Raw genomic sequence first — 26,855 nt, forward strand, 5'->3', positions numbered from 1 at the left:
TCATTCATAGTCTGGATTTTCGGTGGTGAGGTGACCACCACTCCGGTGGTGAGGTAACCACCGGAGCTGAAATAACGTTGAGCGGTGGTGAGTAAAAACAGAGAGAAGGGCTGGGGCGGTGGCGGTGGTTTGCTCTTCACCACGGCTCGTGACGTAGTTCGGTGGTCACCTCACCACCGACAATCCAGACTATGAATAACGCTTTAGGTGTGATTGGAGTATGGAATTATGACATAATGATCAGCTGAGATGTGAATGATGAATGGGAAGCTAGGCTGATTAATACAATCTGCTGACTGACAGCCGATTACAGCTGAGGCGTGCAGACTCCCATGCATGTCCCTGTATTAACTAACGATGTGCACAGTAGTGGCACATGCAGCATATTGGTCTACTTGGCATACTAGCAATAGGATCTGGTTCTAGTCCATAACCCATTAAGTCAAGACCTGAGGCTGATTCTAAACATATCTTATAAAACTGTTTTCTATATCAGTGGTTCTCAAACATTTTCATGCCAAAGAAGATTTAATATCTTAAAAGATTTAGTTCACCCCCAGAAGCAAAGATTTATATATTCAAAGATTTCTCACAACTTTTGTCACAGATTGACGTGTGCGTGCGTGCGTGCGTGGGAGTGCGTGCGTGCGTGCATGCAAATGTGTGTACATTCCTTTGCATGAGGCACACCCCTTTGAACAACAAGGACGGTGGACAGAAAAGACAGGAAGAAAGGAATAAAAAGGCCTGGCAGAAGTTTTACACATTCCGCTACATCCTCTTGGGAGAGGAGGGTGAGATGAGATGGATATGGTTATTTTTCCCCTGTCGGTTTAATCTGTCTGTCCATATTCAATGCCCTGCCCTTGTCTTCAGCAATATTGTTTTTCACGATGCCAATTGTATTCAGAATGACCTCTGATTCAACAGTGTGCAACTCTGATGTATCCAGCATGTTGGTTGGAGCAGCCCTGCGAGCATGAGAGCTATTAATCTTTTTTTTATTACTGAATGTGTAAACATCATCTGAAGTGAAAACGTTCCGTGGCACACATTACTGTAGGAGTCTGGAATCGTTTTGAAGTCCGCTCTCGCACTGTATCGTTCTGTGCCGCCCGTCCACCCCGCTTGCCCGGATGACCAAAGGGGGAGGTGTACTGTACAGGCACAGCAGTGCACACAGCAAAAACCCTGGGTGACAGTTTAACTCAGAGTGTCAAAATGGACCCTCTAAATTAACATTTCTCTGTGCAGACAAGCTCCATGGGTCCCGGGCCAAGCCTATTTGAATCTGTGAACAAGCCACATGGAGGTGAAGCACTGAAAGCCGAGCTCCCACACTCCCTCGGCCCCAGCCCCGGCCGTGGCGGGTGACATTCTCTCACACACAATCCAGAAGGCCAGTCCCCTTTCAGGGCTCACACTCGGCCCTGTTACCCCCACCCTTTCATGCAGCGCTGCTGGGAGAAGCACTCCAGGGATTAGCCCAGCCAGGTCTTTCAAAGGCCATTAGAGCAAATTACAGGTATCCTGTTACCGGAGCGCTGGGACAGGCCAGGTGAGGGGCGCAGAGGCCAGGCGGGAGAGCAGGGGTCAGTTTGGGACAAAAAGACAGGGCCACCCTGGGCCCCACTCTATCGCAGTGTCTCCCTGGCTCCACAAACTGGCAGGCCTGCATCTATGAATGGCTCACTTGATGAGACCTCAGAGACATTGTCTCACCACTGTAACTTTAGCCTTTTTTTTTCTTAGCGCCCCACTCCTCCCTGTCACCCCCACCCCCCTCTCCCCCCTCCCCTTTTGGGTTTTCTTGTCTTTCTACTCATGTGGGCATCGTTCTGCCTAGAATAGATGAATGACTGCATGCGATCAATATATAAATCATGAGAATACAGCACGAGAAACATAATGCATGACTTTAGCATACAAATTGTGCCTTAGTTGATTGTATAATGTGAGGTAAACAATGCTTAATAGTACATTTATATGTAAGCCTTTGAATTCTGACTGCAAAAATAAAGACAAGCTGAAATACCCCAAGGTAACACTAATAATATGCGCGAGCGCACACACACACACACACACACGCACACGCACACAAAGGCATTTGCCTCATGGCTAAACGTCTTTGAATTCCAGTCACAATTTCTGCATTAAAAACCTACATTTGAACAGTAATGACAACCACACACAGTCACACACACACCCATTGATGTGTATTCAATCGGTGTCTCAGCACGCTGCAGGCATAACGAGTGATGCTGCAGATAAACATGGAGGGATGGCCACAGGGAGTTCCGCATCCTGCCATTTTCTCTGGACTACTCACACACGCCACACACTCATTCTGCCTCCTGGCCAGTAGTACCACACACATACACGTCTACACACATACAGTACACACACACACACACACACACACACACACACACACACACACACACACACACACACACACACACACACACACACTTTGCTGTACCCTGTCCCAACCAGTGGACGGCAGGCAATCTAGTGGAGGGACTGCGGAAGTGTTTCATTAACCAATTACCGCCCGTAGATAAAGCCTGTGTTCCCACAGTCCACAAGGCTGGGGGTCAAATGTGACCAATTAGCCTCCATCCCCTCACAGAACAGTTTAGACTGTCTGATTTATCCTCAGACAGACTGACCCGCTCCTTCAAAAAATAACCACCCATCTTGAGAGTTTGTGTGTGTGCGTGCATCAGAGAGAGAGAGCGTGATTTCACAAAACTGAAGATACTGAGAGTAGCCTAAAGCTGGCACGAGGGAGGAATAGAAAGAAAGAAGTTTGCCTGGTGAACATCGAAGCGTTTCAACAGGGTCCTCCATAAGACCTCCACTACGACACATAGACTATACTGTACGTGCCCCCTCTCTTCACATGCATCGTCTGTAATTGGTGTACATCACGTCAGCATGCCATGAACTCCACAGTAGTTATAGCCTACCTCTGAGTCCCTCTGGCATCATGCTGCATGCAATGCTGTGGTTGTGTGTGTAATGCAACATCAATCGGCTCATCACCAGGGACCACCAGGATGCTAAATTAGTAAGTGAGGGGTCCCCGGCGCTGATCAATCCATGAAACCTGCAGGCATTGATTGGGGGAGGGCGCGGGGGTCAGCTCAAGGTAGGTAAATTTGTGGGCAGGAGAAGTGAGGCTGAAGGATTGGGGAGGTGAAAGGGGTTAACGAAGCTTGCGGTGTGGGCCCTGCCTGGACATCTGCCTGTGTGGTTCTGAGGGGCCTCGCCGCCTCGACCTGACCCACAGAAGGGCCTTTTCTTTAATCAAGGAAAGAAGTGGGATACGACAGAGAGACAGAGAAGAGGAAAATGAGGAGGGGGCAAACTGCCTCCAAATCATGCATCACATCCGTAACGAGCGCGAGGTAAGCTATCAAAGGCTTCACAGATAGTTACGAGCAGATTCGCCCGCCGAGAACATTGTGACTCACGGCTTCTGCAGTTTCCTGCACTTTAGGACTGGAGGGGGGTTAAGGGAGGGCCTGTATGGCAGGCTCCATATCAGGCTGAGGTCATCCCCCAACCCACCCCCCCACCCCATGCCACTAAATTATAGTAAGCTGGTGAGTTGCATCTGTAGCTGGTTTGGTTGGCTGTCCAGACCAGACTTAACTTCCCTGACTGGAAACAGAACCAGGGGGCAAGAAGGCCCTTGTTTATAGTTCCCTACCTTCATCTTCTCTGAAAAGAACCCAACATCTACCCTATAATTTAGTAGAAGCAGCAACTGTAATGAACCAGAAGTCTCAGTCAGGTTCAACCATCATAGATCTGACACTTCGATGCACTGACAATATATGTTGTCATTGTTACTGACTTGGCTGTGCAAGCTAATGCAACACATTTGAATAACACAATTTATCTAAATTATATTTCATTCAAATCTTTTTTGCTATTCTTATTATTATTACAGGACCACAATTGAAACAAGACCTGTGACTTTTTGTGTTATCCTTTTGGCATTATTGCATACCATTCATAAAGTATTCAATCAATCAATGAATCATCATTACTATTAACCCACAATAGTGCTCAGTATGTCATGGCATTGAATGTGCGTGCCATGCATGCATGCATGCGTGCGTGCGTGCAGAGTTGGCTACACACATGTGGCTCTGACGTGAGCCATGAGCGCACATGGTTCCACTGAGTGAGCACCATGACAGAAGGGTGTCCGTGCCCTGCATGTACCCTGACCACATTGACATGATTAGAATGAAGAGCACGTGGATGGAGGTGACAGAAGGCACAAGGGGGAAACGAGGGCCCTGTCAGAACTGTCACTGGCTCCACTGGCCAAAGGGCCCTGACCCCAATCCTATCCACTGCAGGGGAGGAGGGAGGGAGGGAGGGAGAGACAGACAGACAGAAGCCTCGCGTTGCGATACTAATATATCACTGCGTTGCACTGCATGGGGCAATTTGCATTGCAAAGGCAGATGAAGGCTGGCTGCGCCAGGCTAGACAGACAGACAGACAGACAGACAGACAGACAGACAGACAGACAGACGGTATTTCTATGAAAATAATAGGCCTATACCAGGGGTGCCCACACTTTTTAGACTTGAGAGCTACTTTCAAAATGACCAGCTCAACCAGATCTACCCACCAAAATATATATATATTATCCCATTGCTGAAAATAGTTACATATTAGACAAATGCACTTCTTTTTCTTTTTTGTAATAGTGATGTTTGTGCGAAACACTTTTGAAAATATGTGGGTTTGAGCTGCCCTTTTTGATGTCAATCAATCAAGTGCAGTCACCTTAATTCAAGTGGCAGATGCCAAAAATAGTTTATTATTTATTTAAATTGCATATTTTTAGGGCCATGTCATGTGGTCTACCTGCACAGCCTGTGTGATCTACTGGTAGATCATGATCTACCTTTTGGGCACCCCTGGCCTATACTGTATATGGAGACTAACACAGAGAGGGAAAGAAATGCTGAAATCAAATAAATGTGGCTGGCGCATATCACTGGCCACTGTTCCTGCATGTTACAAACATATATAGGTTACGGAAAAAAACCCTTCTGTTTTGCAACACATTGAATATTCCGTCACGGCTGACTGAGTGGACACAGGCGACTGCAGAGACTGGGAGCTTCAACAGGAGGAAGGCTCATGTCTTTCACCTCCACTCTCATAACTGAGACCCAATGACTGACTCGCTTCAAAACAGATTATGCAGAGGTGGGCTGTCTCAGTGGTCCTGAAATCTCAAAAGCATTTGGTGTTTTTTAACGTCTACTCAGGCTTTTGGGAGGACCCCAGACAGTTTTTAAGTTGCTTGGTTCAGTATTTAGATATTTGATATTCATTTTATCAGACACACCCCGTTCCTATACAAACCCATTGTAACTAAAAACTACAATGTATCTTAACCACGTTAGATACATTGAAAACACCTGTCCCTGCATGGTTCTGATGACTGATAGTGTCCGGACCACAGTTTGACCCCATTGTCGCATATGAAAGTGAAGTCTCATCATGAATCTAAAGTGAATTAGCTAGGCTAGCTACACAACCTGTGTTCTGACGAAAGGTATACAGACTGAACTCTAACACACCCAATGTTTTGTGACCACCCTCTGTGTTCCAATGAAGAGGATGGATGGCCTTACATCCCATATTGTCTTTCTCATACACAGACAAATGTGTGTGTGCAGACTGTGCACACGCATGCGTGCACATATACACAGGTCGCACATAAACACACACTTTATAGTATCACACAGCTGAATTGAGTGCAAGGTGAGGTCTGGTTCACATTAGGCATTAGGGAGAGGAAATGCACATCTTTTTCAGTTTAAGAGTCTGCTTCATGCTCCTGCAATGGCACAAGTATAAACACAGGCACAGGCATTGTAAAACACACCCGTACACACTCGTTCAGCGCGCTTACAAAGAGCTCTGACACGATACTTCACATCCTGCCCGTGTTCATTTAGCGAAATGCTCTCACAGATACAAAGCAGGTATGGGTGTATACGTGTGTGTAATGCTGTTCAGAGAGAAACGGCGGCATAGTCTCAACCTGTTGGTATGCAGGGACCTGCATGAGAGTTGCTGTTTTTTAACATTCCACATTTGCATTCATTATCCCTCTTCTACTTTCAGGAAATGCAATTGCAATAAGGTTATTCACTCCAGACAGGAGGGCCCTGACCACCCAAGTCATTAAGCTACGAATAATGTTTTCCTTATATTCATCCTTAGCTCATAGCCAAGGGAAAATATCAAAACCATAAATCGTGATGTATTCTTTTAAATTTGTGTGACTGGTAGCTCAGACCATTATGCTCCATGCGAGCGCAAGGACCCTAGTTTGAATGTGAATGCGTCTGCCCATTGATTTCCTGTCTGTAATGAATCATAAAAATGCCCAAAAAACGTAATCTTAAGAAAATCGATCCTCTTATAAACAGCTAGTCTCCTGCACAGCCAGTGTGAGCCAATACGACCCACACACCAACTAACTTCCTGTTCTTCATAGCTACAATTTGAGACTCTTACTCAGACTTCTAGAATTAGACATTCATAAATAACTACACCCGATGGGCACCGGCCTACTCGGGAACGATGCAAGTTGAGAATGATGCACGTTGTAAATGCATGCCCCACCCGTTCTCTCAATCTCTGCCATGCCGCTGTCGCTTGACTGGGCCGGCCTAGCAGTGCGGGCACCTACGCTGGTAATCCTGACAGTGTGTCGCGGGTTCAAGCCCCGATCCTGACGACCCTTGCTGTGTGTCTTCCCCCCATCTCTCTCCCCATTTCCTGTCAACCTATACTGTATATCTGTCAATAAAGGCAAAAATCCCCCCCCTCCCCCCCAAAAAAAAGAATAATAATAATTACGCCACTGGTCAGGCATGCCCAAATTTGGAGTCTAGACCAGTTGACGACGTCGGTACTATGACCTCATATTGATGACATAAGTGTACTGTACTCCATATATGGGAATTTGAGGTTTTGTCTAGATTTCTTGGAGATCAATCAATCAGAGTGCAGAGGGGCGTCACTCCAAATTTGGTAACGCCAGTGTTCTCATAGATAAAAAATAGATGCCTCATTGGCTGCTGCAGTTCATTGGAGCGATGTGTCTCCAACGAAGGCAAGTCAAGCGGAAGTACAGAAGGCCATGTGGAAGGCCATGTGGAAGGCACGCTGTGTCGCTGGCTGCCACTCAAGTGACTACTGGCCAATCACAGCATGTCCGGGACTTATCAATTCAATCGAAGGGAGCTTAATTGGCATGAGAAAACAAACATTTGCATTGCCTCTGATTGGCCTACACTGTAGGCCAATCAGAGGCAATGTAAATGTTTGTAATGTTTGACGCAGAACGTCCCCTTCTGTGACGCAGAAGGGGACGTTCTGTATGAGAACCTCCCCTTCTGTGACGCACGCAGAAGCTTGGCAAGCTTCCGCTATGCTTCCGCTCATGCTTCCGCTATGCTTCCGCTCATGCTTCCGCTATGCTTCCGCTCATGCTTCCGCTCATGCTTCCGCTCATGCTTCCGCTATGCTTCCGCTCATGCTTCCGCTCATGCTTCCGCTCATGCTTCCGCTATGCTTCCGCTCATGCTTCCGCTCATGCTTCCGCTATGCTTCCGCTCATGCTTCCGCTATGCTTCCGCTAATGCTTCCGCTATGCTTCCGCTATGCTTCCGCTCATGCTTCCGCTATGCTTCCGCTCATGCTTCCGCTCATGCTTCCGCTATGCTTCCGCTAATGCTTCCGCTATGCTTCCGCTAATGCTTCCGCTATGCTTCCGCTAATGCTTCCGCTCATGCTTCCGCTATGCTTCCGCTAATGCTTCCGCTATGCTTCCGCTCATGCTTCCACTATGCTTCCGCTATGCTTCCGCTCATGCTTCCACTATGCTTCCGCTATGCTTCCGCTATGCTTCCGCTATGCTTCCGCTATGCTTCCGCTATGCTTCCGCTATGCTTCCCCTCATGCTTCCGCTATGCTTCCGCTATGCTTCCCCTCATGCTTCCGCTATGCTTCCCCTCATGCTTCCGCTATGCTTCCGCTATGCTTCCGCTCATGCTTCCGCTATGCTTCCGCTCATGCTTCCGCTATATGCTTCCGCTATGCTTCCGCTATGCTTCCGCTCATGCTTCCGCTCATGCTTCCGCTATGCTTCCGCTATGCTTCCGCTCATGCTTCCGCTATGCTTCCGCTATGCTTCCGCTATGCTTCCGCTATGCTTCCGCTCATGCTTCCGCTATGCTTCCGCTATGCTTCCGCTATGCTTCCGCTATGCTTCCGCTATGCTTCCGCTCATGCTTCCACTCATGCTTCCGCTCATGCTTCCACTATGCTTCCGCTATGCTTCCGCTATGCTTCCGCTCATGCTTCCGCTATGCTTCCGCTATGCTTCCGCTCATGCTTCCGCTATATGCTTCCGCTCATGCTTCCGCTATGCTTCCGCTCATGCTTCCGCTATGCTTCCGCTCATGCTTCCGCTCATGCTTCCGCTATGCTTCCGCTATGCTTCCGCTCATGCTTCCGCTATGCTTCCGCTCATGCTTCCGCTATGCTTCCGCTATGCTTCCGCTATATGCTTCCGCTCATGCTTCCGCTATGCTTCCGCTCATGCTTCCACTCATGCTTCCGCTCATGCTTCCACTATGCTTCGCAAGGAATCTCGGGAAAGCTTGCCTCCATGTTGCCTGCAAGAGAGACACAAGCCCCAGAGCCGAAGGGGGCATCTACCTTTTTAAGTCTATGAGTGTTCTCCGCTGTGTTCTCCCGGGGAGGTGAGGGGAGGCGGCACATGAGTTGGTGAACCAAGGTAGCCAGCGCTGGATTCCAGCGCACGTTTGAAACTGCCCCTCTAGTCCTTGGAAAGGGCTCGTTCCTCCAGCCTAACCACAGACAGACACACGGACAGAGATTTTGTGCATTATTTCATAGTTAGATTAAACATATATGAAATGTCTTTTAAATCATCATCTATTTTCAAGTTGAACGAACTTTGATTGCCTTGTTGTGGTTGGGTGTGGCGAGGTTACACTTAATCGTGTCCCCATACACCAACAGATAAACGTCCTTGGAGGATGACTCATATAAGAAGACAACACCCCAGAGATAAGCAATACACTGACAAAGGTTGGATAAAAAAAAGAAGTTACATGAAAAGATAAAACCTAAATCTATTCTCTATAAGAAAATTCAGGTGAATGAACCACCACCTACATTTTTGCAATGTATACTATTATAATTAGTATATTATTATATTGGCATGATAATAGTGATGAATAATAGAACCAGATTACATTTGATTATACAATTACAATGCCCATAAATGTGAATCACCCTCTTTAACGTATCATAATGTCTTCCCAGTTGTTTCGTTTCGCTTGTCTGCTTATGATCCAGACTCAGACAGGGATATCTGTCTTTTAGGAAGCAGTTGCGCCACATGATGTCCTTATCTGGGGGCGTTGAATTGATAGAGAGGCCGTCTGGCAATCGGAAGGTAGCCGGTTTGACCCCCAACTCACCCAGTATACGTCTTGAACAGTACCTGCGCAAGACTCTTAACCCCTAACCACCCCTGTGTTATCAACGAAGCCATACAGTATAGCAGCCATCAGCTGGGTGAAGATAGAAAAACGATTTCTCCTCCCAGGGGACCGTAAAAGAATATACTGCCTTATTCTCGTACTTCATCTTACACTCAAATTTGGTTACACTTGTACACTCTCCAAATGTTGGTTCCAGGGCTCCTGGTGATTTTTGAATCAAACTGGTACACCGTACACCTTTAAATTGCTGCCTCAACACTGGGTATTTTACTGTGTGCCGGCAGTCGGCCCTCGTTGAATTCAAAGGATGCCAAGTTGTTTCTTTTTTCCCCCCTGTCTGCAGCAGGGTTTCTCTCTCTCGGCTGTCTTTGTTGCTGAGCCAACGACTAAACACCTTCCAAGACATGATGTCTGGCTCGGCCCAAGTGGGGAGGTGAGAGGCTTTATTGGAAGGGTCAAAACGGAACCAGCAAAGTCTGTCGTGGTCATGGACGACCTGAGGGATAACCTAGCAGCGTTGGTTTTCCCAAAATCAATAGGCTGACTTCGTACTTCGTGTGTGCGCGCGTGTGCGCGTGTGCGTGCGTGCGCGCGTGTGCGTGCGTGCGTACGAATGAGTGAGTGCCTGGTCTGATTCAAGTTGAGATGTGAGTGGTTGTTGCTTGGTGACAATATTTCCTTTGGCCAGTGAGTCCAAACATGTGGTGCTGCATGAGTAGGACTGACTGGCTAGCTGTTCCCAACAGATCTAATTAATACTAATTTTACGCCTTTCACAAAAAATGCATAGTAATAACACTGCTAATGTCCTCTCATTGAGGAAAAGGCCAGACTTCTCTCCCATTTCAAAAGGTTACTGCTTGGCTGGCGGGCCATGTATAACATACCATTGCCCCACTATAATGAATTGTGACTCATTACAATGGTGTATAAAGAACCTAAATCATTTGAGGGAGCTTTGGACAGCACTAGATACGCTGGAAAATACGAGCAAGCGTAATGGTTATTATTTCTGGCCCAATTAAGCACTTTTATAGAGACTTAAATCTCAATATTTGTCTACCACTGTCTCTAATGTATTTAATAACTCTTCTATTATGTATAACAGTTACACTTCATACATGTGTTCCGATGTGTTCAGATGACCAGATTCGCTTCACTTTACAAGCGTTTAAGAACACGGTGCGAACATCCTTTGTCATACGGCTCAGAAGAACCCATGTGACTACTGGCGCTGTGAAATCCTCCTCCTTTGTCTTTGTCTTTCACACCCACAGGATGTTCAGAGTTGAGGGATGTAATATAAAGGAACTGGCTCCTGGAGCCAAAGTCAGACTCTATAAACCTGCTGATGAACCCAGTAAAGAGCAGAAAGGAGCCAGGACCAGACTACTAAATGCTGTTCGCTACTAATTGCTACATTTTGAGGGGACCATTCATGATATCAAACCCTGGTGGCAAAAAAGCAGGGAGACTGGGCTAATTAGACTGACACTGACACACTTGTTCTGAAATGTTCCCAGGCTGTGTGTGTGTGTGTGTGTGTGTGTGTGTGTGTGTGTGTGTGTGTGTGTGTGTGTGTGTGTGTGTGTGTGTGTGTGTGTGTGTGTGTGTGTGTGTGTGTGTGTGTGTGTGTGTGTGTGTGTGTGTGTGTGTGTGTGCGCGCGCGCGCGAGGGCTTGCATGCTTGTGTGTGTTTGCCGTCTGTGTGCGCCGCAGCTTGTGAGTGATGTTTTATTTACCTCTCGGCCTCTCCACGATGCCAGGAACAGCATGGCAAGGGATCGATTTTCATCGTTTCCCACTCAGGCCAGGGTCGCTGTCCTTATTGGGAGGGATTATGAAGGCGGGATTCGTGGGATTTTCCCCTCCTGTTGGCAGCCGCGTGTCCGCGAAGCCCCCTCTGCTGAGACGACCCAGAGGAAACCTTGCATAAGGCTTAATGAGCAATGGGAAAGGCTCCAGCACTCCTCTAGCCTTTAATTTCCACCTCAATACTGAGCAGAGCACGCCCCGGCCCTTCTCCGAGCCTCATTAACATGTGTATCCTCCCCCATCCAAAACACCAAAGGCCTTCCTCAAGCCAGGTGCTTCCCTTTTTAGCCCCAGCGGCCTCAGTGCTGTTGATCCAGTCACCCATCCCCGCCTGAGCTCTACCAGAATTAATGGTGAGTCATGTTGAGATGGTAGAATGGTAGAATGGACAGAATACATACTTTCTCACGCCTTCCCACTGGCTGAGCGAGTGGAATAACCACCCTGTAATGTCTTGCCATTGACATGCAGGTCAATATCTTTGTTCTCCTAGATAACATAATGTGTATCGAGAGTAGTGAGGTTGAGTTGGTACATCAGTGTCCAACCATGTATGAACATGGGAATTGGATTTATACTTTTCAACCCAAAAAAAACGTGTAATGACAAAAAATTGTCATTACGTGCCCTTTGGCCACTGGCCTACTCGGGCGGAACGCAAGTCTGAAACAAGGCAAGTTAAGAATGCCCACCCATTTGTGCTATATTCCTTGATATAGTCATTATCTGACATGCTGGGGTCCCAGTCCAGGCTTTTATTATCTCAGATTTTCTCACATTATCTCACACGCCGGCAAGCGGTACAAATGTGACGTAAAGCTCAGTCAATCAGTGCCGGTTCAGGTTAGCCAATTAGGGAAGCTGGTGCCCTCAACCACTTCACTAAAACGGCAAGGACACTTTGCATAAAGTTTGTGGTGCGTCGCCTCGCCTGGACAATCAGTTATGCCGATGGTCGGGTTATGAGGGAAGCTGGTGCCCACAGCCCCACCAGAGCCATAGAGTATAGACGTCTAGACATATAGAGTATGCGACATTGAGGGGGCAGAAAACAGTCCGGTCACGTGGTTCATGTACTCGCGCGAGCCCATAGACTAGAAGTCTAGAATAGAAGTCTATGTCTATAGAATAGAAGTCTATGTAGAAGAGCAGCCATTGGACTGGCCCCATGAAGTGAACAGAGTTGTCGTAACTCTGTCTTACTCTATGGCTCTGAGCCCCACACCCCTTCCAAAGACACAGAGATTTGGCACCTATATATGGCACTATTTTCTCCAGTGCCCCTAAACTTCTTTGCCTTTTTTTATAGATTTAGATTATTCTTTTTTAATAGTTCAAATAAGTCAAGTCAATTTAGATCGGCTAGTTGTTGAACACATTTTAAATGTTGTTTAAAGAAGTCTAGAAGTCTAGGGATAAGGCATAAGGCACTGGCGAAAGTAGGGCCCCTAGTGTGCAGACAGTATGCAGTTGGTCCGGACAGAGGAAACCAATGGTGATCGATCTAATTGCCACACGCCACTGCACACCCTGGTCATATACAGTAGGTATAGGACACACACATGCCTAGTTTGTGGCCATTCAGTCAGGTGGCGCCAGAGTTAAGATAATGTTGGCTTCAGCCACTGTAGTTAATGTTCATAAAGTAGCCTATACGATTTTGTATTTGAGTGGTGCAACCATAGGGTGCAGCCACTCCAATGCCCAGCTATGTCTGTCCCTCCCTATATGTCCCTCCTATGTCTGTCTGTATGTATGTATGTAGGCTATGTTTAGGGTACCAACAGGTGACAGTGGCGCTGTTGAGATTTACACTGATGTGCACAGGTGCATGATGGGAAGCGGATATATATATTTTTTAAATGGGCAATTTACTCTTGATCAAAATATTCTCTTGAAAATTGCATAGCCTATAATTTTACATTTACAAAAACACAGTCAATCTGTCATGGATCCACAAGTCATCCTTTTGCCAAGGCCATGTCTTTTGTGTCACTGACTTTAAAGAGAGGCTTTAAAGACAAGAAAAAGTCCTCTGCTATGTTATTGCATAAACAAATACATATATTTTTATATTTTATAAATATTGTATTTGTATTTGTAAATGTATGCCCCCCTCCCACCCCCAATATTTTCTCCCAACAGCTCGTTTACCAGAGTCTTGAAGAAAATAAACCAAGGAAGCAATTTATTGCAAAAATGTTAAGTGGCCTGGTATAGCGCCACCATGAGGCAGAATAAAAAGGTGTACTTATAGCTTACTGGCAGTGTGCATGAAACTTTTGATGCTGATTGGCCCTGCCTTTTCTGAGATTAGTTATGCAAAGTCTCTCTCACACACACACACACACACACACACACACACACACACACACACACACACACACACACACACACACACACACACACACACACACACACACACACACACACACACACACACGCGCGCACACACACACACACACACACACACACACACACACACACATACACACACGCAGACACACAGACACAGACACAAGTGTGCATGCATGCATGCCACGCATGCACACACACGCACGCATGCACGCATGCACGCACGCACGCACGCACACACACTCAAACACGCACGCACACACACTCAAACACACACACACACACACACACACACACACACACACACACACACACACACACACACACACACACACACACACACAGGGGCTAAAAATAATCTCTGGTAAAAAAAATACAAATTACACCAGGTTATGCAAAACAGTAACCATGCCTCTTATCAATTATTAAGAATGCTGAAATCTTTGCAACTTCCTATAACTGTAAAAGACATGAGTCCAGTCACGCTCGATGCTAATGTGTCAAGCTGTAAACTTGAAAGCTTCCTACTAACAGCTGCAGCTGCATTGGATTACAATCTAATCAGATGAGGTGTTCAGTTTATAGACATAAAAAGGTGGACGCCTCCTTCGGCTCTGGGGTGTGTGTATCTCGAGAGTAGTCTGGAGACACGGCTCTAACGAACAGCAGCGGTCAATGAGGCATCTATTTTTGAGGGGCGCTAGCCCCTCTTATATACAGCTTTTATATACTCCCCACACGTCTCATATATTTGCCATTGACAATGCAAGGAGAAATTAGGTCACATGTGCCTCAAATATGATGTACATTTGTGGCAACACAAACATTAAATGCTATTGATAATTCAATTCAGTTGTTCATGAGATGATGTATGATGATGTATAATGATAAGAGCGCCCCTCACTTCACACAGGTGTGATTTTTCTTTTTATATCAATGGTTCAGTTGAGCAGAGCATTTAATAGCTTAAATTGCATTCGTTTAAAACATGTTGAAACAATGTGGTGTGTTCAAACATGATAAATCTTTGAAACAGAATGGAAAAGGTTATTTAAAAGGTTTCCAGATGAAGAAATAGCAAAACACTTACTTGATATTTGATATTTGACCTAATTTCTCCCTTCATCGTCAATGGCAAATATGAGACGTGTGGGGACAAGATTTGGTGGTCATTTGACCTAATTTCTCCTTTCATTGTCAATGGCAAGACATGTGGGGACAAAAGCTATAGGAGGGGCTAGCGCCCCTCAAAAATATAGATGCCTCATTGGTCGCTGCACTTTTGTTGGAGAGACCTGTCTCCAACGGGAGGAGGAAGTCAAGAGGAATAATCGGAAGGCAAGTGCTGCTGGGAAAGAGGGAGTCACGCCTCTGGTTGGCCTACCGAACGTCCCCTTCCGTTCTTCCGTTTTGCTTCGCAAGAAATCGTCTACCTGTGGCTCAATGATCGTCCAATGATCCATGGGTCGGCGGTTCGAATCCCGGCTCTTTTTGTCTACATGTCGAAGTGTCCTTGGGCAAGCTGACACTGAACCCCAAATTGCTCCCGGTGTGCTGGTTGGTACCTTGCATGGCTTCCGCCGCAATCGGTGGATGAATGTGTTTTTGTGAATGGGTGAATGTAATGCACAATCTATGTAAAGCGTCTTGGATAAAGGCGCTATATAAATGCACCATTTACCATTTATTTATACTATATGTATGTCTATGTCACCAACCAACCAACCAACCAACCAACCAACTAACCAGCTCAGTCTCCAGCTACTAGACAGAGCCCAACCAACTAAGGCACCAGTCCAGCAGCAGTCAGCTACTGTCCTTAAGGTTGAGTATTATCATCACATCTCAATCAATTTAACATGTAACTACTTGAGGTCTATGTGAATCACGTGATGCAGGCATTTTCTGCTAACCGGATGTACAGGAAGTATACATAACCTGAAACCATATACTTCCTGTAGGCCTAATTCCTTTTGTAAGAAAGCTTTTTTCACTGCCCAGTTATCAATATATATTTAATTTAATATTTAACCATAGAGAGAGGGTTCCAGAATATTGCAAATATAGCTAGTTTTGAATGCTACTTACATTTACAGTATAGGCCAATATTCTACCAAGTAGGCCTAGTAGGCTAAGTCAGCATCTACTTGTGATGTGATGTTTCTGCAATTCTACTACCATGTGCACTTGTGCAGCTGCCTTTTATCAGTATCGACTGACATTTTAATATGTCAAGCGTATACTGTATATTACATGAGTTGTTCTAACAATGATAGGCCATTATACATATTACAGTTGCTTTATTGTTAATATAGGGCTAAACATGAAAGAAACGGTCCCCAGAAAGAGATTCCAAGTCCAAGTTAAAATAAGCAACCCTTTAAATGTTGGAGCAAGATTTTGGAACATCCTCAAAATCTAATAACTTTAACTTGCACATATTTGTATTACTGAGCTATTCTGTTAATTGAGTAATTTCCTAAATAAGTACTTTGACTGGATCACACAATTCTTTCACTTGTCAAATTCTTTCCACTTGTGGGTTTTGTGGACTCAACCCAGTCAAACCTTTTAGGAGGATGTAGTTGTCTGCCTAAAACACTTGTCCTGTCTTTTCAGATTTTCAAATTCAAGCCAGTCCTTCTCCCTGCACTGAGTGACAGTTTCCCCTGTCTGAAACAAGTTTTAATAATTTCCACAACACAGTCTAGCACGGTGGAAGATTTTATTCCCATGGGCCCTGTCCAAGGCAAATACACTCATGAACTCATTGCGATGAGAAAACTCTCACATCAAACAGAAAGATGTTGCAAATGCAAAGCAAGGGAAATTTTGTAAACACCCTGAAGCCGAGGCAGAATAGACTGAGACTAGAGGCAAGTGACTTCTCTTATTCTAGTGGTATGGCGAGGTCACCATACAGTATTTCCTCTGGGCTGAATGGGCTGTCACTACCTGGAGGCTGGACAAGCGTTTGATGCTCTCAACCACGCACACCCAGAATCCTAACATATACGTCCTTTAGAGTTAAAAGTAAGATGTAGAAAATGGCATAACGTGTTATGATTGCATGCCAACAATATTCCACAATGCCCTAAGACATTATGGAGGTAGCAATTCATGTTGCGGTACGATCATGCAGAACATGTAACCATTCTGAATATGTAACACGACCAGGAGCAGGTCTTAGAACTTTTTTCTAACGCAGACTAGTCTACTCTATTCTAGTATACTTTTCTCTGGTATACTCTATATTCTAGTTGACGCTGACTGGCTATTGCAATTGATTGTTTAGTTGTTGCTATGTGTGTCCTCATGGCTGCTGTGCTGTAGCTGTGCTGTCTAATTAGCCAGGTATGACCCATGACCGAGGACAGGATATGATGCGTACCTGCCTCTGGAGCTTTTCTAAACACTTGGGTGTTTTTTCCCCTTCGATCATTTGCTGCTTTACCATAGGGTCAGTGAAAAACACATTGAGCCCCCTCTCTCCGATCACTCAAGTACTGTAGGCTATGTCTCTTCTCGTTACAATTTCAACAGGTTATTTTTAGCAGCGTCTATGACCTGCTGGTTTGTAATCATAAGTAGAACTATACTTAGCGTGTGTGGTAAGACCATAGCCAGATGGCTGTCAGGTAGTCTGTCATGTCTGATGGCTATCTGTCCCATTTGATTATCAAATACTTCAAAGGGCTGGCAAGCTTATATGGCTACGTTGTGACAATATCAAGCTTCAGGAATGGATACCTCTGAGCTCGTCGTACACACACTTTTTTGCACGCTCACACACTGTACTTGCATGCATGTGTGCGTACTTGCATGCATGCATGCACGCATGTGTGCGCGTGTGCTTGCATGAGTGTGTCTGTGCTTGCGTGAGTGTGTCTGTGCTTGCGTGAGTGCGTGTGTGCACTGTATACTCTAACGTGTTCTTGCAGAACAGGATGTTACTGTATTTTGGAAATGCAACTAATACATATTCTGCCTGTTCAGTCTGCTACTGATGCAAGTGTTACATTTCCGTGTCAGCAGAAAGATTTAATATCTCCAACATTCAAACATGCAGCTGTTATTATTCACCTCGACTGCATAATCTCTTACTAATTTGCTCTTGAGCAAAACAAGATCAATGGGAAGAAATCCATTGATCTTGTACTCTGGTTCATCCATGTGTCCTAACTTTGTCTAAACAAGAACCAACATTTATTTACTCGCCAACATTTATTTACTCTATTCTTGCCATCATTGTGTGCAAATATGCTCATCTGCTGAGTGCATTCATTGTCCCCTGCATGCGCTCCCTAGATCTACCCCTTGCCTCTTTAACGCACCCCTCTTTAAAACCACCAAGTCAATTTCTCTCTCTCTCTCTCTCTCTCTCTCTCTCTCTCTCTCTCTCTCTTCCCTCAGCTGTTCCATGCCTCTGCTCCACTGGGATTGATACAATATTTTCCGACCTCAATTAGCAGCAGAGGGCCTGTTGACTAATTCCAACTGTTTTTGCACCTGAGAGGTTGGGAGTCGGGGCTGGAAAAACTGAGTGGGGGTGGGGGTGAGGGCTGGGGCTGGGGCTCTCGCAGGGCGTAGCAGACTGGGCTGTCGGGGCAATGTTGCCGTGTCGACAGAGTGTAAGGGCAACACAGAGGACAGAGGAGGGGTCGCCCAAAGCCCCTGGACGGCAGCCATGCGAGGCTGTCTGTCTGAGCCGGGCTAAAGTCAGGGTGGACAGCAGCTAAACAGTCCAGATTAAACGGGTTAAGCCAGGCTGAGTTGCACTTACCACCACAACCACCGCACATCACACTGGAAAGGTGTGGAAATGGTGATACAGGCAAATGATATTGCTATGGCCATGGTATCAATTTGTGCAGATGTGAATGATAAGCTTGCTTGCTTGCATGCATGGCTTTGCATGCGTGCACGCATGGGTGCGTGTGTGTGTGTATGTAGGCCTATATATTTTTGCAAACATCCACCTGTGCACACATAAAAAGAGAGCTTTTAGATCCCCACATTTGTAGGCTAAAGTCCAAAGGAGATCGGGCTTTCAACACCTTAGCGCCTACACTTTAGAACACATTGCCCTTAGAGATCAAGCGTGCTGAATCAGTGTCCTCTTTTAAATCCCATTTGAAAACACACTTTTATAGATTAGCCTTCACTGCCAATCTCTATTAATATTTATATTATTTTATATTTTGTTGTTTAAAATTATTGAAATGTTTTCTGCTGCTTATTTTGCTAGTCTATGTAAAGCACTTTCTAATGCTATATAAATAAAGTTTTATTATTATTGTCTCCACCAGGCCGAAGGCATGGGGAGAGAGTATGTTTTGCACTCCGTCCGTGTGTGTGTGTGTCCGTCCTTCCTTCCGTCCGTCTGTGTACAGCTAATCTCCGGCACCGTTAACCCGGTCGATGCCAAACTTTGCACACACACTCCCTGGATGCCAACGATGAACCTCTGCCCCACATTTTCCAGAACGGCCTGTTATAGCGCCACCATGAGGCAGCTTTTCACATTTTTTACCTAAAACTGCACCGATCTGCGTGAAACGTTGCATGCACACTCCCTAGAGGCCAAGGACAAACCCTTGACCTGCATTTTCCGCATCTGCCTTTTATAGCGCCACCAGGAGGCCGACTTTTGTAAAACACATTTTTTGATATTACTCCTCCAGATTCTGTCCAAAAATCTCACAAATCGTTACACAGTATCTCTATGGTCATGTGCTCAAGTCGGATCTGTCCGATATTTCATATTCCATCCTAATTGGCTATAATTGGCTTTCACAGTTTGCAAGATTGCCCCGTTTTCAACAAAAGCCTCAAATCATGAACGCAGCATGCAATTTACGTGAAATCTTTCACACATTTTCTTACTAGGCTGAGGAATATATCCCACCCTTTTCACATTGGCCTGTTATAGCGCCACCAACAGGTTGATTTTTGCAAAACACCTTTTTGGAACAAAATGCCTCAAAAACATGTTTATATTAATCCTAAAAAGTTTGCCAAACATCTCACACAGTCCTATCCTCCTGGTGGAGACCTGTGCCCAGAAGGGCACTTTTTCTAGTTATTATTATTATTATAATAGTCACCAGAATATATATTTTTTAACTTATATACCTTATTCCCTGGGGTACCCCAGGCGTTTGTACTAGGGTACCCTCGTTTTTTCTCACCAAATCTCTTCTCTGAAAACAGCCAAACGAAGCTCATAATAACGTATTGCATCGTGAGTAGATTTGCTATTTCCACCAAATATTCACCTATTGTGACATGCACAGAATAGGGATGCTCGCGTTATGGGTTAATGTGGTGAAGTTAATGTACATTCACATGTAGTATTCACTTACATTCTTGGCTGAATGCAACAAAAGCCTGTCAGCCTGTCACTTTTCTCTGTGACACTTGTGCTGAAGCCGCAGTCTTGTATCTGTGTCACCGGTCTAGTCATTAAATATGCACTGCTTCCTCCTAGTCTTGCTCCAATCTATAGCACAGTATCAATATCAAGGAATTCTCTAGGTCAGGAGGCTTTAAGTCTGATTGAAAACCTCCTTATTAAGCATTGGCCACTGTGGCCTATATATGAAAAAACCCTCTGTTAATTACAGGTCCATTTGGTTCCATTTGTACAAGAGTTAAAATGAACAATGAGGATCTTACAGTAGCTCAGACACGGAGTAACTTCAAAATCGGTCTAAACTAGATAGTGAGGTTCAGCCACAGATGGACACAGATTTTCTTAATTCAGAGGCAAAGCCTCGATGACCACTGGTTTGGCAGTGCGCTCCGCTGCGCAGGGTGCAGGTACACACCCTCTCTCTCTGTAAGCATACAGAGAATCGTTCTTTCCACCAAAGGAAATGAGAGGATGATGGCTAAAGCGTATGAGGGCATTACATTTAAGGGGACTGTACTTTTTCATAGAGAGCGGTTCCATACAACTAAGTAAACGCTTGTGACAAGGCCACGGAAAGGCACGGCATACATTGCAATCCGCATTCAGCGCTTTTTCGCCCCTTTTTTCAAGACCTTTTTCAAGATAAATAAAAAAGATCTTGCCAATTGTTTTGCGATTGCCACTCCTCATCCAAGGTTAATTCTGAAGTGTCAAATTCAAGCACAGGCTGGGAGTAATTAATGTAGTTATAACAGCTGACATATACCATGTGAAAAAATGAACCCGTTACTCAGAAGAGGCACACCAGTACAATTTGTCTTGCACGCACGTCTTACATCCAATGACTTTCAGAATCAGCTTTATTGTCACATCACAGTTACAGGTAAAAAAGTGGGTGAAATTAGTTTGTGTGCATAGTTCCCATTGTGTCATTTTTTTCCCCAAGAAAACCAAAGAGATCAATGCAGGAAAAAGAAAGTTTGAGCGCTTTTACCACAAAAAGTACAGAAAAGGGTTTTCTTCTGTTTATGTCTTGGATATTTACAAGCTTTTGCTACAAACGGTACAACCAAAGGGTGGTGGTCTCTTAGCTATTTCCTCTGGCTGACTGTCTCTGTGATTCAGGTCTGCCTTGCCCCTCTCTGCGTGCCTGGATCGCCCACACCTGAACTTCATTTATGTTTGTGTATGTAACCTTTATTTATCCAGGAAAGTTGGACATTGAAATTTGAGACCTATTTTACAAGTGAGACCTGGCCAAGACAGGGCTAAAGAAGTATAAAAGTATGCAACAAAGCACAGAAGGTTTTATAAAATGAGTATGATGTAGACAGCATATCCATTATCTATCTGGTAATGAGATTAGGTGATCCAGTTTTTAGTTTTGCCTGCAATTCATTCCTTGATCAAGGCCCTTAATAAAACAAGCTCATCTTACCTGCCTCAGCTCGAACAGCAGGTATCATACAATGTGCGAACGTAAATTATGACTGCACCATACGCAGAATAGCCTTATGAATAAAATGTACAGTATACCAGTGTTGCTGGGGCTGCCAATTAACCAAAACATATACAACACAATATTCGGTCCGAGTGGAATGATTCAAGTGGTCAAGCTTAGCCAAGGTAGATGAACTTACAAACCTATCAACAGTATCACCCTAAGCTGATAGATAGAAAGTCCAGCATCTAACCTTTTCCTCTCGGAAATGCAAAAGCAAGACTGCAAATTCAATAAATGTTGAGAAATGTGAAATGTGTGTTATGTCGAACCAAAATCTAATTTTACAAAGCTATGTACAGGTTCTCTGACATTTATTTTGCCGTTTTCTCCTGTTTTATTGTTTCTTGGGAAACTTAATATTCTTCAATTTAGATTCTGTAATGATCATTGAGCCTTTTATTTTCAAGTTAGTTGAGCATCGGAGACCCTGACCCTGCCTATTTGAAGTGTTTCAGCAGACTTTTCTTGTGGTTTTGGTTAAACTTGTTTTTGGGTAAACCTGGTATTATTTTATGCTTTCATTGACACTGAAGTGAAGTTTAGACAGGAAACGGGGAAAGAGAGATGGGGAGTGACACACAGCAAAGGCCATCGGGATTGGGACTCGAACCCGCAACACGCTGTCAGGCTACATTGAGCCTAGGTACACGGACGGCTGCGGTGTGACTGTTATGGATCTGCCAGGTGAGTAATCCCAGCAGTTTTGACAGAATGTAACCCAGCTTGGCACCCTGGAACCGTGGTGACTGACTGACCTGTCGGCTTGAAACAGCAGCTGCTCTAAACCCACCCCCCAACCCCCAGTAGCTGCACGGAAAAACTGAGTCACCCGCTTGTACAAAAAGTAATTAATGACCAAACAGAAATATACATAAATATCACCGACGGTAAAGGCGTAAAGTATGTCCAATGCCCGTCCAGTCAGTCACTCGCCAGAAGCTTAATTTATAGCCTACTTGAGTGCACAATAGTGATGCTCACCGATTATAATTTTTTCTTTTCCTTTATGAAATATCAGTTATTTTCAGTGAATGATAATATCATACAACAAAGTAATTAGGCTTAAGTAATTAGGGGGGGGGGGGGGGGTCAGCACATGACCAGAGCTGACCTGGTCAGGCGTCTCAAAGGTAGCTATTGATGGAGGCATCGAAGAGGCACGGTGGCTCTCTTCTCAGGTGTCCCCCCTGCGTATAGACTCTGTACGGACTGCAAGGCATATTGGGGGAATCTATCATGGGAACAGAACTCAACTGCACCACTGCTGCGCTACTGAGAGCTCTGAGAGCACATTGGGAGACACAGCCCCATCGGAGCAGGTGCTGAATGGTGTGATATATTAGCGCAAAGGGAGTGCCACACTGATAGGAGCTTCCGAAAGGAGATTTAGCATTGCCTGCAGGAAATCTTTACAAATCTAGCGTACAACTCCTTGTCTGTCAGTAAATCACTAATTACTAAACTAATACAAGAAAAGCCCAATGCACCTGCTAGATACAGATGCGAGGCGCACGCACGCACACCCACACACCCACACACACACACACACACACGCACGCACGCACACACACACGCACGCACACACACACACACACACACACACACATGCACAAACACACAGAACACACTTTTACCTCTTTACCCACACAAACACAGACCCTCATGCAATCACACACTTACTGAAGGAGAACTACAGAGAGAGAAAAGAGAATCTCGCAGCTTCAATCACACTTAGTTGATCACCACAATGTAGGATCACTAAACAGCTCAAATCTGTATGCAGACTCTGAGCAATAGTAAAAAGTAAATGTGTCTCTCGTCATAGATTTTCTGCTGAAGAATGTGTTTCGTGGCTACAGTACATCTGTCCCTTACAACTGGAGCACTATCAACACACTTTAGACAAGTTAATCCCCTTTGAAACTGAAAGGATTTTCTTCTTCCCCTCCCAAGCCCAGTTTGCATCGCCAACTGATGCACAATGTCTTTCCTCAAGTCAACTTTATTGTAAACATAGAGCTGTCTTTCCCATGAGAAAGGCTGAATCCACACTGGGGCATCCCAGCTTACCTAGCAACGCTTATCTCACACTCAAAACACAACACAAATAACTCAGCACTTAAAGAACTGGCAGAACTGAAGGATACCGTAGCCGTTATAAAAGCACCCAGATGAGAAAGTCCAACCATAAAAACATAATTGAGGGTGTTACAGGGCCTCCTTTTATGTCCCATATCACACTTTAAAGACACAGTACCTGCAGTAAATACTGCCGGTTCCGGCTACTTACTGTCAGCATAGTTCTTCCGCCGCGTGCCGTCCACCTTGCCTGTTTTGTCAATGCAGAGGAAGAACTTGTTGGCAGAGTAGAGCCGCCGCAGGCGGACGTCGCCCTCTAGGTGATTGTAGCTGCGAGTGTGTCTCTCCAGTGTCCACGAGCAGTTGATGCCGCCCGCCAGCACCTGAAGGGGTTGATGCCCTACACCGGGGTGGCATGCCCCCGTGGCAATGCCAGTGGTGGTGACCAGGAGCACGGAGAAGCATGCCAGGCAGAGGGAGGCCGCACTGGGCAAAGGTGGGAGCCGCCCGCCGGAGGAGGCTCCAGTGGCGGCGGTGCCAAGGGAAGGTTCAGGACCGAGACCAGCCACGGACAGCGTCCATCTGCACATGGTGGGTCAGACTCCCGAGGTGCACCTTGCGCAGGCTGTAGACATGATGCTGACCAGGAGATGTCCCGTTCCTTTGGAGTGCAAGAAGAGGGTGGATGTCCTGGGACGGGCAGGGAGGGAACCAGCGCCCGCGGCACAGATCTTGTGGATGTCACCGACAGCCAGTCTGCACATGCAGCGGGAGCATGGATGAGCTTGTCTGTGCCTATCTGGTCGGTTGTCTTCTCCTCCTGAGGTGGATTCAGTTCATCCGATCCTTGTCTGTGCCTATCTGGTCGGTTGTCTTCTCCTCCTGAGGTGGATTCAGTTCATCCGATCCTTGTCTGTGCCTATCTGGTCGGTTGTCTTCTCCTCCTGAGGTGGATTCAGTTCATCCGATCCTTGTCTGTGCCTATCTGGTCGGTTGTCTTCTCCTCCTGAGGTGGATTCAGTTCATCCGATCCTTGATAAAATGTAGTCCTTTTGTAAATCCATCAGTGGGTTGGTTCCTTTTTTGTCTCTCCTCTTTGCTGTGAGGTCTTCTTTCCTGTCCCAGAGTCAAAGTCCCATAGTATACTGTATGTGTGTATGTACATCCAAGTGTGAGCATGAATGTATGTATGTTTGTTAGAGAGAGTGAAAGTGTGGGTACCGGTATATGTGTGGGTATATGTGTATGTGTGTATCTGTGAGTGCATAAAGTATGTGTATATGTGTTTGCGTGCACCTTGCTCCTTCCAGCTGGAGTGGAATAAGGTGCCTGTCTGAGCTGCTGACCCGTGGCTGAGAGGGAGTTGAATGTGGGCTGGTGGTGACTGTGTGTTTGTGTGTGTGTGTGTGTGTGTGTGTGTGTGTGTGTGTGTGTGTGTGTGTGTGTGTGTGTGTGTGTGTGTGTGTGTGTGTGTGTGTGTGTGTGTGCGTGTGCGTGTGTAAGGGAGAGAGAGAGAGAGAGAGAGAGAGAGAGCAAGTGAGTAAGGGAGGGAGCAAGGGAAGGGAGGGAGAGAGCTGGTATGTTTGTGACACACACAGAGAGAGAGAGAGAGAGAGAGAGAGAGAGAGAGAGAGAGGCAGTGGCAGAGTGTGTCAAAGTGTCAAAGTGAGCAGCAGTCACTAGTCAGTCTGTCGTTGCACGGGGCAGTGAAGCAGTAAGTGAATAGCCTCACTCTCTCCTGTGTAAAGTCAGTCAGTCAGCCCGCTCTCCTGTGGAAGCGCTGTCTGCAGTTGTCCTGCATGCTCTATCCTATAGACAGAGCTGGCATCTGGGGGGTTGAATGGAGAGGGGTGGGGCCACTACTCTCATTCATGACCATGTGAAACAAATGAGGAAGCTTATGAATCAGGTACCAACTTTTTTTCTTTAATCCTCTTTCAGTAGAGTTTATTTCCCTCCATCGTGGCTTGTTTCTTTGTTTTTTCTTTGATTTACCTGAGACCATTCCCCCCCGCCCCCCCTTTATTGTTCTTCAAGACAACTGGAAAGTGATTTCCATTATATCTGAAGTGATGACCGAAGAGTTTTTCAGCACAGGTCAAATCATCAGTGAACCAACCAGGGACGAGGCAAGCTTCTCTGACACCTGTACAGTATGGTGACTTCTCTTCACTCCCTCTTCCTTCTCTGCAGACACACGGGACCAATTAAGGAGGCCAGGGCTTTTCTTTTTGGGTCGCTGCATGGCTTGAATCATCAGGCAGTCAGAAACACAAGGCTGGGGCTGGGAGTGTCAGTGGAGTTAGTCCAGATGAAGCCAGAGAGACCCTCTGATCACCTGTGTTAATGTTTCAATGAAACACCCTCTCTGATGTTTGTCGTTTGATTTGCGAGGGTGAATCGGAAATGAGGAACACCTTTTTTTTCTTTTTTTTTTGCAACTTCCCACACTTGTCTGTCTTTTACTGGCTGTGAGCTGAAGTAGTTTCACAAGTGTCAGAGAATTTTCACATGCCCTACTTAATGTGAGGCATTAGGGTCCTGTCAAAGCTGTCAAGTAAATTATAACCCTCGCTCGACTACTGTTTTACGTTTAACCTTTTGCTTCCTTGAAACTACTGCCTATCACAACTATATAAAGGACAAGAACAAAACAAACTAAAACCTGATGTCATTATGAATTATCAAAAATGTTTCACCACTTGAACGCCATCAATATTCAGGGGGAGACATTAGCCAAAAAATAGCTGATGTACAAGTTCACAGCGCGTCTCGTTACAACGCGGTGTGAGCTTGCAGATCGGCTATATTTGGTACAGAGCCAAATCAGGTCTGAGTCTAGAGGGTTTAAGTGGTTATTAATTATTGTGTTTTGTTTGAAATGACCATCCATTGAGATAGACAGCGAGAGAAGAGAACATGATGCTTCCACTTAACCCATTTAGACCTGAGCACGATTCTACAAATGCCTTCTAAATCCTGATAGTTTTCTGAAAAACCCATGTTCAGTGGTTTTCAAGGTTTTTCATGTCAAGCACCCCAAAAATTATATGAATTTGGCCGCCGACCCCCATCTGAAAATATGTTGCTCCAGG

At 45.6% G+C, this 26,855-nt stretch overlaps 1 protein-coding gene across 1 annotated transcript in view; it reads right to left on the reverse strand.

The window, feature by feature from the left end:
- Window positions 1-24,941, reverse strand: part of fgf22 (fibroblast growth factor 22) — a 43,296-nt gene extending 18,355 nt beyond the window's left edge. Inside the window, exon 1 of the mRNA XM_079506419.1 lies at window positions 23,972-24,941. Coding sequence (XP_079362545.1) covers window positions 23,972-24,350 — 379 coding nt within the window. The 5' untranslated portion in view covers window positions 24,351-24,941. The remainder of the gene's footprint in view (window positions 1-23,971) is intronic.
- Window positions 24,942-26,855: the final 1,914 nt, after the last annotated feature.

The sequence above is a fragment of the Electrona antarctica genome (genome assembly GCF_951216825.1).
Source record: "Electrona antarctica genome assembly, chromosome: 7".
Classification (NCBI taxonomy): domain Eukaryota; kingdom Metazoa; phylum Chordata; class Actinopteri; order Myctophiformes; family Myctophidae; genus Electrona; species Electrona antarctica.